Genomic DNA, 14,277 nt, shown 5'->3' on the forward strand with positions numbered 1-14,277 from the left:
ACAGCCATTAATAAAGCAAAATAACCAGGCTGCTAAAATGCTGATGTACATCACTGGGGAAATGGTACAGGGGCCAACACAGATTATTATTTTATTCCTTTTTGAAATAGCAATTACAATCCAACGGAAGCATAAGTTTCTACATGCAAAGTGTTGTTCTTTTTAAGGACTCTGAGAAAATGAACTAAGGGCAGGCTATTCTATGTAAGTACCATCACAGTCTCTACAGTTTGGAATCCCTTCCTATAAATGTTTTGAGGAATAGACAGAAAGAAAAAAAAAAAAAGAGGTAGGTGTTTGTTTAGATTTACTCAGAAGTCTTAATGGGTGAATAAGTTATCAGCGTTTTAAGGAAGTTGTCTTGACACTGAACTAATATGTTCCTTGGAGGACTCGAGCACTAGCAAATGCCCTCGCTCTGTCTGAAGGGATGGCACAGACTCCACTTGATCTTTTCTGGTGCTGATTGCTGCCTGCCAGAACTGTTCTGCCTTCATGTGAATGATGCCATTAACAAAAGTAGAATCAGACGTTTCCCTGATATTTGTACAGACTGATTCTGTATATTTTGTCATCTAAATCACAATGATTCATTACTGCCGTGGAGAGAAAATGCAGTGTCACAGTTTATTAAGGAATATTCTCTTGTCTCTGATACAGGAAATTGGAGGACACTGGCCAGAAAGAGACACTTCTCTTAAAAATAGAAGTATTCTTATCCTGTAGAGAGAGATGATGAACAATTCTAGCTCCTCTTAGGTGAGGTAGGATTTACAAATGTACAGTGTTTTCAAGGTTGTCTTCTAGACCAAAACATATCGAACCCTGGGCAACTGATCTTCCTTAGAGATGCACTACTGTGTGATTACTCTGATTTAAAGTGCTTGCTCATAAACCTGCTCTACCATAACTGAACAGGCAAGTTCTTCTAAGCATACAGTAGCATTAGCCTATGAATTATCTTTGCAGATCTGCAGTCAGATTTGCCACTCAGGTTTCTTTCTAAGCAATGCACAGATGGCTGTCAATCTCTAGCTTTTCCAACTCAGAGCAGCAGTTCAAAAGAGAGTCTTCTCACTGATCAGGTGTGTCTTATTCAGAAAACGCAGAAACCTTGAAGTTAATGATCAGCAAACTGTAAGCAGTGACTAATCTACAGTGCACTTAGTTTAGTTCAGTGAGAAAGCAGAACAGGAATTTTTTCTTTTTTCCACTATTGCTACTAAAGAGATCTTTGATTATAACAGGAGCTCCACCATTGTTACAGAAACATAAAACCAGCACTCAGATAAAATGTATAATACATAATAACCTACCGAGGTGCACACTGTGGCATTTGGTCCATCACTTTCAGATTCTTGGCAGAGATTTCAACTCTTGGTCCCTAAGGAAACAGAAAATTTATGGTACTGACAGTATCGATAAAGCATGTGATCCTCAGGGGAAAAATATTATAACAGGAGTATGGTTTCTATTTAAGAATCCATTAACTACTTTTAGAAGATTTGGAATCCATTGGTGGATACATTAGTCATCTGTGTTTACTTAAAAGATGGAATTAGTCCCAGAGCACTCTACAAGCACTGCTGTCTAGCACTAGGGAATTTCTTCTATTTAACACTGTAATTGAGACCTGGTTTTTGTGTAAGAAATTGTCTAAAATATACTGGATAGTCTCTACTTTCTAACCATCGATACACATACTTGAAATAACGTACACTGAGGCATATCTTTTAACTGCTGTAACGGCTGTACATGCAAACGTTAATTTGTTCCTGTCAAATATATACATATTCAGATGTAATTAGAAGTTGCAGTAACACAGGTTTGTAGTGCACAATACACAGTGCCACGTGGCAATAAACCAGTGTTTGTACGACGATGTTACCAGAATGAAAACAGTGGTGTGCAGCAAACAGAATCAAAAACTTACCTGCTTTCGCATGATGTCTGTAGCTTGCATGATACACTTGGGCAGAAGTCCATGACTTCGAGCCAGTATAGCTGCTTGCTCCAGGGACACACTCAATGTACTTCTGAACACGGGAACAAGAGATGTTAAATCACAGACTGTATTTTAAAAAGCATAAATAGGTCTGTACAGGACGCTTACCCGTTAAGTATGATTTCTGTTAGCTAGTGTTCTTGTATTTATTTTTTAGTTTTTTAACTTACAGAACTATAAAACGGCCTCAGTCCTGCTTTCCCAGTCTCACTACACCGAGGTACTGTGAGAGTTGAAGTCTCCACCATCATTACTACAAGGCTATATTTCACTGCTCTTCTGCATTAATTCATATAAAGTTATTCATAAATGAGTCTTTTCTTTATTCAGTGGTTTTGAGACACTGGAAGAGCAGTGGTGCATTTAGAATCAATACTTGACATGTACCAAGATTCTAAGCTATTTTTGAGCAAGTTCCTACATTTTCAGTGTGTAACTGAAGCTGATGTTGACTGAAAGGTACATGTAATGAGATCACTCAGTTGCATTGGCAAGGGCTTGTGTGTCAATACCAATTATTAACAAAAGTATTAGAAGTCACAAGCTACCCTAAAATAAAGATGGCAGTAGATTTAGGTCCTTAGTATATTAATTCAAACATATTGCTCCAGTCTCTAGAAAAGACAAAAGTTCTCATGACACCAGTAACATGCAGGTTTATTAAAGCTCACCTCTGCATCCCAGTGCCACACATTGTGATCTGACAGGCTCCGAGGCGATAGCAGAGCTCAGAGGATATAGGTAGCAGGCCAGCTCCTGATATGTTACTGCTAGAACATCCCGACTGGGTTGGTTTTGTACTAATGAAAGACTTCATCAGCCTGCAAAGCTCGTCCATTGCATTAATGGGGCGAATGAGCTAAACAAAGCAATAAGAAACGCATCAGTGGCATACTTACACTTTCAGTTATAAAGATATTCACAATTCTTTATGCTATGTCTAAGCACAATGGCCTACACAAGAGTAACTGCCACACAGTAACAGCTATTCAGAATATATATATAAACTTTGAAAGTGGAAAAATACAAACAACTACTTAGGCTTGGGGCAATTTTTTGCAGTAATCACAAATCACACAGCTTGTTTACAATGTGTATCACAACATCCAACATTGGATACCATATCCAGCAGGGGCAGTCAAGGTGATGTGGAATCTTGTTAGTGCCTAAGTTAAGGGGTTTGTATCCACCCCAGTTTTGCACACCTTTTTCTAAACAAAGGAACTGTGGCCAAGCTTCAGAAAAATTCAAATCATTACTTAGGGAACATTTATTAAATGATGTTTGGGTTTGTAGAAGTCTGCCCTAGAGATATCCCACAGCTGGGCTTACAGAGATGTAGAAGGAAAATTTCTGTGAACGGCTTTGTTGCAGAAATAAACACAGTAACAATACCTGGTCAATCTTCACTGCAGTAGTATTGGAATCAGTGGGCAAGTTTGATCTCTCGAGGTAAAATGTCCTGCAAAAAGGCCAGCAAGGACTAAATTAGTTGGTGCGTCTCGTTTCAAGCATATGTGCACTAGCTTCTATCAAACAATGGAGAAGGCTACACCAAAAATCTTGTACTTCAAGATCTGCTTTCTTATTGAAGCATTTTGATTGCAGTTTGTACTAACGTATTCCAAAACCCCCTTTTATGTAATTTTATCTGCACGTAAAATTTTGAAGTTAAGTTGGAAGGGAATTTCATCCTGTACAGTGCACTATTTAAGACTGAGCTTAATTGTGGGAAGAATATCAGCAGGTTTCTCTCACAACAAGGACCTCCAAAAATCAGATTTGTACAAGAAACCACCAGGAACGAAATACTTTTCATTCAATTTTAAGGTCCTTAGCAAGGAGCACTCTTATCGTTGTTTTAAGGCAAAAGAGAAGCATTAAATACCTGAGTTTACGGTAGTATTGCTGCACTTTTTCAAGTGAAATACCATTAATTTGATGTTGAAATTCTTCTAGAGATGAGCCAGCTGGTTGTGATTGCCCCTCTATACACTCCAGAGCTGAAGAAGAAAATATTTTACTAAACCTATGCTATTGTTTTTTCTTTCTATTCATTTATTTATTTATCTCTATATCCTCTCACTGCTCAGCAAACGACTGTTGGATCACATGAAGGCTTATTCTGCTACTGGATAAATTTAACACGTATTGCAGTATGGGAATATAGTGGTAATATAATAAAGGTGAGCTTCACAGAAAGCAGTTCTACCTAACAGTAATTACTCTACATTAATATCCCCCAGAAGGAAATTTCCTGTATTATATTTTGGTGTAAATATTTACTGATCAAGTAATTTTCCAGCCTGGATGGTATATGCTTTTAAAAACACGTCTCTGTAGCCTGGGAACATCTCCTCATACCATACTAGATCAGATTGTCCATGTAGTCCAATATCATGTTTCTATGGCCTGAATCTTTACAGGAAGGCATGAAAAAGCCTCAAACAGGCATATCTTGTTCTCATGACCGTGTCTTATTCTAAAATCTAGTTCTGCCCAGGTCTTCCTAGAATGGAAACATCTGCTTCTTAAATACATCTGTAGATCTCAGCTGCATTACGTTAAGAGCTTAATGGTCATTCTTTATTTTGAATCCTTCAGCATCGTCAGTTAGCTTATGTTTCTCAAGAAAGCTTTTTATAGACACCTTTTGTAAAGAGCACCGTGTGCAGTTTCAAGCTTCCCCCATTCTGAAACCGAGAAGGCAGTTTGGAGAAGTAGTAGCTGTCAAGATAAAAGATAACCTTCAAGGCCTGACGACTTCCTTCAACGTGGTAGAAGACATGAGTATCTGGAGAAATAAAGATAAAACACTTGCTGCTTTACCACAGACAGAGAAATGCGAAACCATTGCTATCTGAGCTTGCTGTATTATCTAATGGGATTTCACATTTCCACCATTAGATGAATAAGGGAGAGACTTTATTGAGAGAATACAGGCTCTGAAATATTATACTTAAAAAGATACAGTTAGCACGACCTAGCATGAGACTAATACAATAAACATGATTAATAATTAAAATACAATCCTTTTTCATGGCACCTCATGGTCAGTAAACATGGAGAGGGATCTGGCAGGCTGGGACACAGAAGAGCTGAGGAGGGACAGTCCTTCTGCCTTAGGTAATTGTGGTGAATTACAAACATCTGTCAGGAACCACTCAGCATCTGTCAGATCTCCCCGTGTGCAAAATCACAAGGGTGGGGTACACTGGCACAGACCATCGCTACAAATCACAGAACGTGCCACCAGCATCCCATGATGTCAGTGCCACTTTTTGTGCTGTCTGTTTGCAGGGGAAGCTCAGGGAATGCAACAGTGCTTCAGAAAAGCTGCTCAGAGCTCTCCAGGTCTGAGACAGTCTGTTAGATTTATAATCAGGGAGGATACAAACCCATAAAGCAAACAAGAAGAAAACGGCTTCAAAGACACAAAGATACTCACTTGCTACAAGACTTTCATCCAGCTGCTTGAAATAGAAGGCAACTTTGTCCAGTTCAGTCAGAGTGACCTGGATGTCTTCCAGCATGGTACGCTCCTCCTTCTGTAGAGCGAAAAAAACAGATATAATTAGGTTATAATCAGCCAGAAAGAGATCAATGGCAGGAAGGTACAGATGTTACGGGCATGCTGTAGTTCAGGAGACCTAGAGCACAATGTGGAGCCTTCCCTTATCTTCACCCCACTCAGGTAATTACTAATGGCTCTTTAACTTTGTGATACAACTGTAGCTACCCTTTGCTTAGATGTTATTTGATGTGATTTACAGAGAGCAGACAGTTTTATGGGCTGAATAAGTTTGAATGGATCTCTTTCTCCAGACTTTACTCAATACCTACAAATGTGAAGGACAGACTATTGGTTACTGTGAAACAAATGCCCATACACTCACACATGTGAAGAAACAGCAATTACATACACATATAGTTCGGACTGTATTTTAAAAAAGCCCTATACAATCTATAGTGTTTACAAAGTGAAAAAAAATTGCTTCTCAATAGCGTCAGAGTTACTTGTTTTCTTTTAACCTCCTCCTTTCTTAACATTTTTACAGTTAGAGTCATTTATCCACTGCTGCTGGCGCTCAGCTGTTCACTAGGTGCAGATGAGCTACGCAGGACCAGCTCCTCTCCTCCTTAGACGAGGTGCCTCAAACACCAGCAGCATGGAAGTGACAGAGAGACCGCAGTCTGTCTATTCTACAAAGTGTAGATTTTCTTGTCTTGAAGTACTCAGAACTTTTTCACCTCTTTGTTGAAATGTGTGTTTTCACCAGGAGATGGCAACACACACACGCGCGTCACCACCAACCGAGTGGTACAACCTGCCGAAATGCAGGAGCATTATTTCAAATAGGAAGGCAGATTCCTGTACTGTTGTGGTGTGACAGTGAGTGCAGTATTTTTAAGGAGATGAATATGATGGGATATGGAATACTAGCACATAGTTGTCACCAGCGGGAATCTCCAGAGATTGCTATAGCAACAGTCTAAACAAGCTGCTACAATGAAGGGCTCTGGCTGTGCTGTGAGTGGCAGAGGGAGCAAGTGTGAGCAGACACAAGGGTGCCCTTCATCTTACCACAGCAGGGGAGAGAAGAGACTGGTAGTTTAGTAAAACACCAGTGGCTGCTATCTGTTCTAGCCATTTTCTGCTGGCATCTCTGCTGCTCTCTTCGTATTCCCCATTGTTGTTGTATCGATAGTTGAGAGCAGCCAGTAACTGTTCTGAAAAGGTGCAAATAGCAGCCACAAGGGACTGACAGAAGATGGAATCACGTCTCAGCTGTAGCTCGGTATCTGTCAGAGAAAGGGAGAGAAGCACAAAGAAGTCATGAGTCACTTGTCCTTAATCTCACTGCCAAAGAAGCAGTTTGCATGTGTGTGCGTGCATGACATTTGGCTTCTGTTGTACCTTTGAAAAGACTTGACAAATAACCTCTTCTTGCTGTGTGACCTGGGTGTACGGGTAAAGACACCGTAGCTAGAGTACATGCATGGTTCAAAGATTTTCTAGTCCACTTGACTACTGGTTACAACCTCTGCCATCTGCACGTTCATTCTTCTGACTGGGAAGAGCTACAACTGCTAGTGTCGTATCTGGACTGATTCCCTTCTTTTTATGTTTACAGAAGCAAGAGAATTCTTGAAAGAAAGTCTTTGCTATTACTTCTCTCCTGGGCTATGGTGAGATTCATCTTCCCCATCCATCTGTATTTTCCAGGCTTCCCATATGCTTAATGCATTAACTGGGCCTGCCCATACGGTACCAATTGGTTTATGTTTCCTGGGAGAATTTCCCCTGTGTCAACTTTGCGTCCAGTCCGCCTGCCAGGCAGCCACATGCTGATCAAATCAACCTCATCACACTTGAGGGGACTGCAGGCCAAAGAATCACATGAATAAGTGAAAAGCTACTTCCCAGGCACCCTGGGCTCCTCCAGCAGGCACTGCAGTACAGCAGTGTCTCATCGTCAAGGCAGTGTTCCCCAGAGAAACAAGCAGAAGACATCACCCGGAGGCTTTGAAGATCTGCATTATATTTGTAAAGCACTGAACACAATAGACCATCTAATGTACACCAGGCCCTGGGCCGTATTCTCAACTTAAGGACAACCAGTCCTCCTAGTAGCACTCCTCTGACCTGCTGCAAGTAAGGCAAAGGAAGCTCAGGACTGCCCTCAAAGCAAGGGAACCCCTGGTGCCATGAAGCTGTCACAGACAGTTCAGTGCCATCTGCTCCTCGCTTCTTTCCAGAGGATGTTCACGAAAATGCTGCAGGTAGAAACTTAGGGAGTCATTATCTGCTGTCATTAAAAACAGCCTTTATGGACAGTAGACTGACGCCACAGGCTGGTCTGGACAGACTCATGGACCAGTGCTGGCAGGAGCTGACTTAGAGCCATAGAAATCTCTCATCTTCATTCTATGAAGACTTGAGAATCAAGCCTGGCACAGTGAAATAACGTCAGCCTATTCCAGTTATTTATGACCTCATTGCCTCATTTTCAAACCAATGAAAGAAGTAGGTGTTTCAATTACAAAAACACTGCCTGTGCACTCCTGGGAAAGGCCTGTTACTTGGTCTGCAGGCACAATGTTTTGTGCATGGCAGCAGGCTAATGATGCCCACAGCGTATTTAGGTGCTGCCTGCACATTTAGGTTCCTAGTCTGCACCTGGCTATAATTTCAGTGCATGCAATCCTAACTGCTAAGAAGCCTGCTCTGTTTGGAAAGATGACAGAGTCCATGATCTCACAAGAAGTTGTGCAATAGGTCTCATTTTTGCTGCATGTTCTCACCACAGCAGGAAACAGTAAAGGGCGTCTGGGAATTGGGTTGTACAAAGGAAAAAATGAAGACAGTGAAAAGAAAAACAGTGCTTGCGAAAGATCAGCAACTGGCCAGGTAACACAAGCAGCCTACAGAAAACTGAAATAATGTAAACTGAAGAACAGATTTCAGATGCATGGAAAGGTTGCCTTAGATGCAGAGCATGAGAAATGTTAGCATAAAATGCCAGGGAATACCCTAAATGCTAAGGAAAAACTTAACTTTCTCATGCATGCACATATACACACACACACGTAAAACTGCAACTGTTAGGGACTTCAGCATATATGATATTGTTTTGCAACAAATCAAAACCCCTTACCTGTGCATTTCAATAAGGCCAAAAGCAGCTGATTCTTCCCATCTGAAACAGTGAAGGAAAAGAATGCTGTAGTCAACACGATACCAAGGTAGATTTGATTGCATTTGGTCCAGTCTCCTCATTCCCTACAATCCCTGGCCCCTGTGTGGCCATCTCTATTTACTCTAGTAGTCTTTACAGCGATTTTAATGACTCAAAAAGAAATAAGATTTAAATCAAAGAATTTTACAGGCTAAATGCTATGATAACCATGAATTATTGGAAACAAATTGCACATGTAAATGAATCCCTAAGGAGGTGATTTCTGTGCAGTGCTTTGCATTGGACTGTAAATACCAATTTCAGCTCCTGCTCCAGTTCAACAAAACTGCAATGGTTTTGGATGTTGTAGCATCTGATTAGCATTAATTTCATTCTGGAATATACCAAGCACCTTCATTTTCTAAAAAAGCCTAAAAAAGCACAGGGAAACAGATCAGTCTGATATCATTCTGGGTGAATGGGTGATGGAAAAAAATAAGGGAGAGAAAGATCTTTGGAATTGCTGCACAGGTGAGATTTTACCATACAATAACCTGTTTTACCTGTTCTTCTCTAGAACAGCCTTATTACAAATAGAAGTGAAAAAATGAAATGAAAAAAATGAACTGCTACACCTGATTAGATCAAGATCTCTCCTCCCTAAAGCCAATAAACTTCTTATTTACAGACCTTCCACATGTTTTTGTATGATTTCAACAAGGTTCTTGATGCGCAATGGAAGGTTCCATGGATCTTCTTGAATGCTGGCTTGGATGTTATTTCGGCATCTAACTGTCGTTTCTTCCTTCTGTTTAAATTCTAGAAAAAAATGGAGTTTTTAGCCGTTAAGGAAACACTACACAGCTGAGAATGGCTTATGAGTGATAACGTGGACACAGATGAAAGCAGAGATACAGTATCAATAGCAACAACTGTGAATGATAAACATTTTTAAATAGATCTAATATGGAAAGAAAAAAAAAAACCAATAGATTGTTCCCATAAACTCATGATCAACAGTTCCTAGCATTGTTTTCAGGATTGTGGACTAAATGTTATGCATGTGTGTGATGTGGGCAGTGAAGGGGGCTCTGCGCTGCTCACAAGGCACAGAATTCCCTTGTGTTTTCTCTGCTTTAGTAATGTGCAGGCAGCTCTATCGGGTAGATGTAGAGTCCTTGGCTGTGCAGAATCAGATCAAGTTTTTGACTACAGCTGTCACATCCCATAATATTGATGAGAAGGTATGAAATATTCTGCTTCCTTTCATCTGATGGAAACTAATTATTTAATTACAAAGTATTAGATTTATTCTCCGTGACTTGGCTATGTAGCTAAGCCAAATACCCCATTGTTGCTGATAAAATGCATAAGCAGACAGAGAAACACAGAAAACCTGTGCCAAATAACTGCTTGTGAACAGAAATGGGCTAGCATTCAAATTTACATCCATCACTGGAAGGTGTCTATGGAAGCCATCAAACACTTTCGTCTGGATTCCAGCTGAATGTAAGCAGGGCTTGTCTGTTCCTTAGTGTGATGAATGCAGGATTATCAGGTAACTTCAGTCAACTAAAACAATCTCTAGCTACAATAAATGAGACTGTTTAAGCAAAATAAAATAAAGGAAGTGAACACAGGGTATCTGCTGTTTCTTCATTTCATTCAAACAGTACATTGGAAAAACTAACAGATATTTCACATAAGTGTGAATGTGTTTGTAGAGATGAGTCCCTCTAACAGAACTTTCATAGAGCTATTTCTGGAGTCATTAAAAAAGCAGAAACAGCCCTCTTGTAAAGTTCACCACTGCAACTTACAAATAGAGCTTGTCAAAGGTTGGAGCAAGGGGCATGATTGCAGCACCTGAGTTATGGGAGGAATAGTAGGAAACATTTCAGATTTCAAGTGCGAAAGGAAATGCAGCAAATGTTCAGAAAATAAAGTCCTGTGTATTTCAGTCAGAGAAGAAACCACATCCTGGGCCCCAAAACCATTAAGACCAAAGTCTCGTCATGCTCCCTGAGGAAAAAGAAAACACGGCAACATTTGTTTGCTCTCTATGGGAATCAGTTTTCAAAATAAGTGTCATGTGAGAATGAGTTTACTCTGGCAGTTATCCATCTGAAGAAAAGCAGAATAAGTCATTAAGCAAACTTGGGCAGAACCTTTTGGTGAATCAGATCTGCAATGGTCAGCCCCTCATCAGCTTATCAGAGTGCTCACTTACCTTGTATCTCACCTATCTCTACCGTGTACCTTTTGAGATACGTACCTCTGTTCACATCAAAGGACAGATTTGGAGAGTTGTGAAAGAGCTGTGACGATTCAGCAGCACACATCAGAAAATTGTTCTGTGTGTTTCAGAAGGAATTAATGCGAAAATGACCTTTTAAGGAGGCGAAATTTTGATGGTCAGGCACCGTACCTGCCCTTAATGGATGACCGGGTAGATGTCATAGTTGAGTAACTCCATGGGGCCATATAACATATGTACATTCACGCTCCTAAGTCCTAGCAAATCACATTACTAAATTCAAACAACCTTCTTCTTTACCTTGCAGACTGTGGTCCATTGGAAAGTGCTTGGTTTCTTCAAAGGCCTTGGTTATTACTGCTCCTTTTAGAAGTGCATTGATGGCATCAACCTACAATCGGGATGTTTTCAGTCTGTCTTAGTAAGACTTACAGAAGAAAATCTGAACAGAACTCTCACAGGAAAATGCAAAAGTCATTACTCTTTGTATTTTTGAAGAATGTCTCATTGACAAATAGCATTAGGAGTTTCTAATCATGATCTGGCCTCAAGAGCCTCACACTGAGTGCTCCATTTTGCACAATGATGATCTCTGTGCTGAGGACAGAAAATAATATAAAAAATTCTCTGGTGCTGTACATCTATCTATGAAGACATCTGTTGGATAAACTTGCAAGGATTCTCCTGAGGCCTGTAAATGCGATCCACTTAGCTCATACAAGGAATTAGAACTCTGTTCACTTTTTCCTTTTTTTCAGGAAAGCTTTTTTCCTCTCAGACTATTGCCTGAAATAAGGCAAGCCAACCATACACAGCAACTTGAATGCTGACAAAATGATTCTTCAAATTGTTTTATCATATACTTGCTTACACTGTACCCCAAAAATCTCAATAGCCTTACCTCAAAACACAATTTCATTGAACAATTTGATAATTTCAATTTCTTCTACTGACATGGGTAGAAAGCAATTCCAAGTAAAAATAATGCTTTACATACCTGGTTAAAAAGATGTTCCAGACAGCCATGAAGTTTGTCTTGTTTGTCTAAAGGAATCCTCATATCATTGGGAAGCTCATCTCCTAACAAAAGAAAAACAAAAAGCTTCTAACTGTGTTACCAGCATCATCTGCGATGAGGCCAAGCGTATCTTCACATTGGAGGGGGTGAAAAATAATTGCTGCTTTATCTCAATTTACATATCAAAATACTCATGATTTTTCATATAATGCAAATGTCCAATAACTAAAGAAATTCATCTCTAACACCTCTTCCATATTCCAAATTTACTGTAGTACACTAGAAAAAGACCAAATCATATCTTTATGTTCTTGTGATTAGTTTTGAAGAAGCCACATTTGCAGCTTAAACATGCCAAGTGCTTATAATCAGCCAAGACCTACTCTGGTAAGGGCTTTGGCATGAGAGACGTGTGTAAGCTATGCCTGTACCCACCTGATCCCATCTCATCACTGCCCAAGTAAGAGCTATTGCTCCGCACACTGGTGTATGACAAAACCGAGTCCCGGTTACTGTTGCATTCACTAGAAAGAAAAATAAAGAAGGTGACTGAAAAAAAAATGTCTCCAACACATTATCACTGTTTTTATTAACACTGCAATCCCCAAAACTAATTCTGTTAGGCATAAACAAAAGAAAAGCTAATTACATACAGAACACCAACAAAGCAAGGCCTCTAGGGCTGGCACTTTAAGAGGATGTCTTTTTCCATTTGTAGTGACCACTCAAGGCTTAATATATCGCCTGGATTCTATAATGAAAATAGACTCCCCATCAGGCATCAGTCTGTCCCCGTCCAATTAAGCGACACAGTAATTCTGATGGTACAGACCCACAACAAAGCCTATGAAATTCTCCATGTTATCTCTTCCTCTGTTTTTATTTTAGATAGAGATGAGAGAAAAATATAAGAGCAATTAAAAGAACCCTAATTAGAGCTCTCGCTTGTCCTTTCCTATTATCAAAGGAATCTATTTTTTCTAAGGAAGATTAATAATTATGAGAACTACTCCATAGAACGAACCCTTATGAAATTTGACTTACATCTCCAAATGATATGGAAGAAAGCTAATGCAAGCAAGATATTTTCTTATCTGCAATTTGCTTATTTTTGTAGCTCCTCAGTAGTTTCTCAGATCAAAAATCATCAAAATAGATTTTATTCCCCTTTGAGTAATTATTATCTGCAGCAATATATGCTTAATTCTCTGCTTCTGTCTAATAAAGATAAGAAAGAATAATCTTTCTTATCTTACATTTGTGTGTAAAATTGTGGAACAAGTGACGGAGCCACAGAGACTGGTTTTTATGTCACTTTATTGCTCAGAATAGATTAGTCTCAATTATAGAAACAATAAATTAATAAATGCGATTCCTATTAACAATGATAGAAATACAGCACATTTCAATAAAATAAAAACTTCAGAGCACACATTCAGATTTAAATCTAGCACAATAAATAGCTGCCACAGATCTCAACACTGTGAGTGCATTTGGAGTGTGTGAGACTTCCTTTGGTAGCAAGTGTTCCTGGAGAAGCAGCAGTCAATCATGTCCCCAGAATAAGATTTTGAAACATCTGAATAAACATTTACATTTGTGGTTTCAAAGACCCATTAAAAATAAAAAACTCAACGTCCACTTCTGTTTCCCAGTGTCTTAGACCTTTGGGAAAATTGTCTGCAGAACTGAATGGAAATATTCCCTTACAATAGCGGTTATTGTAAGACCAAGCAGAAAGAATAGAAAGGGAAAGTCACGCTAGACCTATTTACTTCATTTTATTAAATCTTCTTGAAGCACTGCTATTTTGGCATATTATATATGGTATAATATTTTGGGATATTGTTATGAGAAAAGGGATTTTGCTGTGCATGTATCCACAGTAATAAATGCTATGAAATAACTACAGCTAGTGAATACAGAATAATTGACTGATGAGATAATAACGTGCTGCTTGAATCCATACCCGGATTAGAATGTCAAAACATTATATTAGTAAAGTAAAAGTGGCACAACGTTCAGACTAACCTGTAGGAGTCTCTGAAACTCATTGTGTCATGTCCAGAGTCTTCCTGGTCCTCCTCAGAAACTTTGAAGCAGACCTTCTTGATTCCACCATGCTCAGCTTTGTCAGAATCACTCTCTTCTGTTCCCAGGGAAGGTGGAGCTGTCTCCTCAGTAGATGGTGGCTCACAGGCACCACCTTCTGTAGGTTCCGTTATGGTGGACAAAAGTCTGCAAAAGTCAAACTTACAGTGCTCAGGGGCTGTGGGTGGTCTCACAAATGAGGTTTAATGGCTAAGGTTAGAATTCA

General features: G+C 39.6%; 1 protein-coding gene across 4 annotated transcripts in view; it reads right to left on the reverse strand.

Moving 5' to 3' along the window:
- Positions 1 to 14,277, reverse strand: part of PREX1 (phosphatidylinositol-3,4,5-trisphosphate dependent Rac exchange factor 1) — a 152,765-nt gene that overhangs the window by 7,110 nt on the left and 131,378 nt on the right. For 2 of the 4 annotated variants that reach the window (XM_069872132.1, XM_069872131.1), the window contains exons 26-40: positions 13,992 to 14,198; positions 12,396 to 12,484; positions 11,940 to 12,022; positions 11,243 to 11,333; positions 9,376 to 9,504; positions 8,665 to 8,706; positions 6,591 to 6,808; positions 5,454 to 5,553; positions 4,656 to 4,799; positions 3,894 to 4,008; positions 3,401 to 3,467; positions 2,677 to 2,864; positions 1,934 to 2,036; positions 1,317 to 1,384; positions 606 to 720 (exon numbers count right to left, since the gene is read on the reverse strand). In XM_069872132.1, coding sequence (XP_069728233.1) covers positions 621 to 720; positions 1,317 to 1,384; positions 1,934 to 2,036; positions 2,677 to 2,864; positions 3,401 to 3,467; positions 3,894 to 4,008; positions 4,656 to 4,799; positions 5,454 to 5,553; positions 6,591 to 6,808; positions 8,665 to 8,706; positions 9,376 to 9,504; positions 11,243 to 11,333; positions 11,940 to 12,022; positions 12,396 to 12,484; positions 13,992 to 14,198 — 1,744 coding nt within the window. In that variant the 3' untranslated portion in view covers positions 606 to 620. Of the gene's footprint in view, positions 1 to 605; positions 721 to 1,316; positions 1,385 to 1,933; positions 2,037 to 2,676; positions 2,865 to 3,400; positions 3,468 to 3,893; positions 4,009 to 4,655; positions 4,800 to 5,453; positions 5,554 to 6,590; positions 6,809 to 8,664; positions 8,707 to 9,375; positions 9,505 to 11,242; positions 11,334 to 11,939; positions 12,023 to 12,395; positions 12,485 to 13,991; positions 14,199 to 14,277 lie in introns of those variants that run through there. The other 2 variants (XM_069872135.1, XM_069872133.1) reach the window with 1 other exon arrangement.

Source organism: Phaenicophaeus curvirostris, chromosome 18 (genome assembly GCF_032191515.1).
Source record: "Phaenicophaeus curvirostris isolate KB17595 chromosome 18, BPBGC_Pcur_1.0, whole genome shotgun sequence".
Taxonomy (NCBI): domain Eukaryota; kingdom Metazoa; phylum Chordata; class Aves; order Cuculiformes; family Cuculidae; genus Phaenicophaeus; species Phaenicophaeus curvirostris.